The sequence below is a fragment of the Bombina bombina genome, chromosome 4, assembly GCF_027579735.1.
Source record: "Bombina bombina isolate aBomBom1 chromosome 4, aBomBom1.pri, whole genome shotgun sequence".
Taxonomy (NCBI): domain Eukaryota; kingdom Metazoa; phylum Chordata; class Amphibia; order Anura; family Bombinatoridae; genus Bombina; species Bombina bombina.
In genome coordinates, this window is record NC_069502.1 from 250,398,140 (window position 1) to 250,403,948 (window position 5,809).

At 34.0% G+C, this 5,809-nt stretch overlaps 1 protein-coding gene across 1 annotated transcript; it reads left to right on the plus strand.

Annotated features, from left to right (window-relative positions):
* Positions 1–815: 815 nt before the first annotated feature.
* LOC128657257 (probable G-protein coupled receptor 148) lies at positions 816–1,853 on the plus strand. The gene has a single exon (XM_053711529.1). The coding sequence runs from the start codon at positions 816–818 to the stop codon at positions 1,851–1,853; it is 1,038 nt and encodes a 345-aa protein (XP_053567504.1).
* The last annotated feature ends 3,956 nt before the right edge of the window (positions 1,854–5,809 follow it).

A 5,809-nucleotide genomic window follows, 5' to 3' on the forward strand; every position in this document is an offset into this window, starting at 1 on the left:
ATGTGAAATGGGAAAGAGCAGGCAGATCCACAGTACCAGGAAGGGATTCATTATTTTATGTCTAAATGCCATCTGCCCCAAGATGAATCTTTATAGTTTTATGTTAAAAATGTGTATGATTAAAGCTAATATAAAACAAGAAGGGTGAATTTTTAAAACTAGGGTAGCAAAAAAAAAACTAGATGAGCTAATGCCCTCCAAGCTAGTAAGAACTAGTAAGAAAACCAGATAAATGTTCAACAAGAGATTGCTCTTTCTGAGACACTTAATTCATATAGTTCATACTGTACAATACATCTTTTGTGCAATATTTTTTTTTATTTGCAAGGCTGATAAAATAAGCATCTGATAACAGATGCATTAAGTCTGTAACTACAGGTGACCAGTAATTGCTAAAACTTTTACTGCAATCACGCTTGTGGTGTTTTCCAACTGTTTATTTAGCACATGTTCCCATCTGTTTCTTTCCTAGAGAAGGGAAATAGAGGCAATAATATCTACCCAGGCATTCACTGTACCAAGTCTTCTTACATGCTGTGAAATAACACACATGACAAGCTAAAGATAGACTGTTGCCCTCCTGTCTGCCTCCATGTCTGTTTGTTGGATATATTTTTTAAGGGGATTTACAATAAAGTAAAGATTATATTTTACACACTCAGCACTGCCTGCTTTTTTGTCTAACTAAAGAAAAACATCTCTGTTCAGGAGCAGTTTTTGTGGTCTCTACAGAATGATCATGTTTGGGTGACATCCCATATTTATTTTATCTCAGTATCTAATGCCAGCAAGAATTGTGCATCTCCACAGGTGACATGAACTCTTCTGAATGCAGACTGATAGAGATATTACAACGAGAGGGTCATGCCAACCACTCTCCGATTACGGATAAGCTGTTTTACATCAAGTCTCAGGAAATGATTATTTACCATCTTTATTTGGAAATGAAACTGTTTCTGATACCTACAAGTGTCTGTTTTGTTGCTGCCTTTTTTGTCACGCCTTCTATTTTGTTTGCCATTTTCTCCAACGTCAGCCTACGCCGTGAGACGAGATTCTTACTTCTGGCAAATGCTTTGTTTTCTGACTTTTTATATCTGCTACTATTCACAACAACTAGCATGTTTATTGTTGTTAATCATAAAGTTCCCAGCTATGTTTGCCCAGTCCTTCTTTTTTTGCTGGCCGTAAACTACTGCGGAGGAGTGCAAACCGCATTGGTAATGGTTGCAGACACATATTTGGCAGTGTTGTGGCCCCTGCATTATGTGAGACTTTTACCTTCTTCAAGGATAAAAAAACTAATAGCGTTGCTTTGGTTCTCATCTTGTTTGTTTCCAGCCATATTGTTCCTAACATTGTACTTTACACAGGAACCCGGACCGTGTCCACTTGAACTGTGTTCTCTGCCCGTAATCCTCACAATTACTTTACACGGAAATGACGCAATCAGATTATTTCATATTTTTTTTATTTCTGCTTTCCTGTTATGCTTTTCATTAGTACTCTGCTGCTATTTCTTTCTTTGTTATAAAACTCGGGAAACCGGAATATGGAAAAGTATTTTATCCAGAGCCACTGCCACGTTTCTGATGCACCATGCCATATTTTTCTCTCATTTCTGCCCTCTTTTACTCCTCCTTATAGGATCATTATTATATATCAATCAAGTTATAGACCTTGAAACAGTGTTGTGTTTAAATTTAATAATCTGTAATGTTTTAATTGTTTTACCAAAAGGTGTTTCCCCATATCTGTATGGCTTTAGATACAGAGAATTATACAGATCCCTTTCTTTATTTTGTAAATTAAAACACAATAGTCTGGTTGCACCTGAAAATAGGGTTAATTAGATATAGGATATTGGGAAATATTTCTAACAGCATCACAGCATTTGAATATAAATATATAAATATATATATATAAAATATAATATTGATTTCTCGGCATGCCATAATGTTGTGGTTTCTGTACATTAATCTGTGACTCCCTTCAGAAAACCTTTTTAATGTACACCATCAGCATAATTACTTCAGCTCTGGACCTCTATTGACCACAATTGCTTATAAGCAAGCTGTACCCACATTTGTCTGAATTGTCTCTTTATATAATAAAACAGAACTATAGCTTTCTGCCAAATAATGATTGCTTCCATTGGCAAAGATTTGATTGGAATTTCTGGTACTTTATATCAATTGTGTGTTACTGATACATTGAAAACAACGCTGCTTAACTAAAGCCTTCATAATGTATGTTGTGTATTTCATAAAAGAACAGGATTGATATCTAGGCAACATAGGCACCTGCCTATGGTTCCATAAAACTGAAACAGAGTTGTATCATTGCCTAACTACAAATGGTAATTTACTAGGCAAAAAATGCAAGTGGTGGCATTACATTTTGTTTCTCCAATATGTCACTTTATCACCCAAGCCCTAAAATACATAACTGTAGCCCATCCTCAAGATTTTTTTTGACTTCTATTGTTTTACAGGGTTTCAAAATAACTGTTTAGATTCTTAATATGGCTAAGTATCATATTACAATATTAATTAAAGTGACAGTAAAGTCAAAATAAAACTTTTATGATTCAGAGAGAGCATGCAAATTTAAATAACTTTCCAATTTACTTCAGTTATCAAATTTGATTCATTCTCATTGTATCTTTTATTGAAGAATAAAACTAGGTAGGCTCATAAGAGCTCAGGAGTGTGCACAAGTCTTTAGTACTCTATGGCAGCAGTGTTTTGCAACGTTATTTGTAGCTTTGTTATATAATTTTGCTAAACTCTGCTGCCCTAGAGTTCTAAAGACTTGTGCACACTCCTGAGCTCTTATGAGCCTACCTAGTTTTACTCTTCAATAGAATTTGATAACAGAAATAAATTAGTAAGTTGTTTAAAATTGCATGCTCTATCCGAATCATGAAAGTTTAATGTTGACTTTACTGTCCCTTTAATATCCACTTTGAATCCAAATTTAGGGTTTTAGCTTAGTTTTTTAATGTATTCAAAAATGTCTGGATTTGTTAGGCAGTTAATTACCTATCAGATGAATATGGAACATAGGTTTGTCTTACATTTAGATTGGATAAACACACAAAAACGATTAGAAAAGTGACTGGGGATTTCACAGGGCATTACAGACCTAATCAGAAGAATAATACAATCAGGCAATGTGAAAGGAAAACATGAGGACTAATCAATATAATATTGATTATGATTTCTAATGTGTTTGAATGCATTTTGTCTCTTAACTAATAATAACAAATACTTGCAATTAATACGTTTACATATATATGATTATTTTTTTAAACAGTTTTGAGCATGCAACGTCTTATTTGTAATCCTGATGGTAGTGTTTAATTTTGCACTTTTCATAGTTTACGATTGTTTAAAAATAATTTGAAAATGTGATGTAACCTGTATTTTAAAGTTGTTGTTTTTATTTTATCAAGCGAGCAAACAATTACATAACTAAGTATATACAAAAACATTTTAACAAGCCAAACCAAAATGCTGCTGAAGTAAATCTTTTAAAAAACATGATTGAAATGTTGTTTTTTCTAAATACTTTTGGTGTCACATTTCTTCTTAACAGGCACAGAGGGTAGTGGCAGATATACCTCTCACTTGGTGCAAGTAGGGCCGATATTCCACAGGGAAAATAAATAGGCAGTCTGTAAAGAGCAGATTCTGAATCCTCACAAGTACTTGCTGAGGCCTGTTGTGGTGGAGCATAAAATTTGTATTATGCAGTGGCAAAACATAGAAAAAATTAATATATGGAAACAGAGAGAAAAGCAAAAATGTGTTGTTTTCTTGGTACCGTGTTAACCAGTAAACTAAGTGAAAAATAAAATAACAAACAAATGATAGAGTAATACCTTTACTGGCTAACAAAAACTGAAAAAAAATCTTTCAAAGCACTTCCTCATCAGTCATGTTTGTTTGTAAGTGAAGCTCAGACATATGTATACATAAATAACATAACATAAGTGTCTGCCATGAATGAACATGGAGGATGTGCAAAGTCCCTTTTATTCAAACAGATATATCAAATAAGAAAAGGATGGGACAGTTGTTTTGGGATGGGAATGGTCCCGGTGTCTGCAATGATTCAGATTAATGTGTGATTAAGACAGGGGCTAGATGTCTGGCTATATTAGTTTAAACTGAATATAGTTATATGTTATGACAAATAGACACCCGTGAACCCCCTGGCTTATATTTAATCCAGAACATTATTTATACATTTTACTTCCCCATCTTTCTTTCCATCTTTGATTTGAAGTTGCCCTTTAGTATGGATACTTTCATATCTTTAAAACTGTGTCTTTGGCTGTTAAAATGTGTGCCCACATGAGCATCAGTTTTCTCGTTATAAGTTGTATAGAGATGCAGGGTCATTCTCTCATGCAGTTTCTGACCTGACTCCCCAATATAATGTCCTCCATTACTGCATTTGATACACATTATGGTGTACACTACATTTGTTGAGGCACAGGTGAAGGACCCTCAAAATGTATATTCCTTCTATTTGTTGGGTGGTTGAATTATTTCTGTGCAAGTTTACTGACAGGGGGATTTGCCTGTGTTTCCTGGCTCTATCAGGTGGCTTTTAACAATCCTCTGCTTAAAGGGACAGTTCACCCAAAAACTTTCTCCCCTTTAAATTATTCCCAATGATCCTTTTTACCTGCTAGATTGTATTAAATTGGTTGCAAGTAGCTCCTTTACTCATATTTCAGCATTTGAAATAGCGGATTTAGCTTGTGGTTTCCCAACCTATACTGAAAGTTTTGATACTGGCGTATACGCTATTGACAAGCCTAAGTAAACACAGCCAGCAGAAGAGATTACACCCTCAGTGGGGGGCATGATAGTTAAGTAATAAAATGATAATTTTCCATTGTTCTCTCTATGTATTGAGCTTTGGTGTTCCAGACAAATATAAGATAAGGAAGCAAGTCTGTTTACGTAAAAGTGATAACATAATGAGATCTGATATTACCTGAAGCTCAACCCATTGTAATAGGCTGTGGTTTCAAAGCACAAAACCAGCTACTTCAGATACACAAATAAACCCGAAAATGCATTTTCTCAAATATTTTATACTTTGCAGTTGGTATAACAAGTCATTTAAAATACATTTATGGAAAAACAATTTTACAGTGTACTGTCCCTTTAAGGTTTGGGGGTTGCCTGTATTAGAGGATTGGTGGCTTAGGAAAAAATACTTTTATTCTGCTATGAAGAAAAAAAGGTAGCAGTCCTGGATCCAATCTTGAATAAAAAATGAAGTTTATTTAAAAAAATTAAAAAACACACATAATCACAGGAACAAGGTAATAGACTGGTCTTACTCGTTTTGGCATAATGACATAATCATAGACCCTCTGCCACAATAGTATTTACACTTTAAAAAGGGAATGCTAAAATAATTTTGGTTAGTGGATTATACACCCCTTATGTTTTAACCCTGTATTCACCACACAATAATTACAATGTAATTGAATGTATTTGGATAGATATAAACATCTTATTCATAAATTCTGAATTGGCAAGTTAGAAGTAGAATCACTGAGCAAAAAGCAATAAAAGATTATTTCAATCTGTGTAATTCAATATTTAAAATTCAACCAAACGAAGCTATTAAAGGAAATATATATTGTCAGGGTATCTGTGAAGTAACCCTAAATAAACTACAGATGTATAATGGAATCTAATATTTCATTTTTCTTGTTATAATCTAATTTGATATGACTTGTGTGGGCTGTAGCCATGGCAGACCAACCTCCACTTCTTCT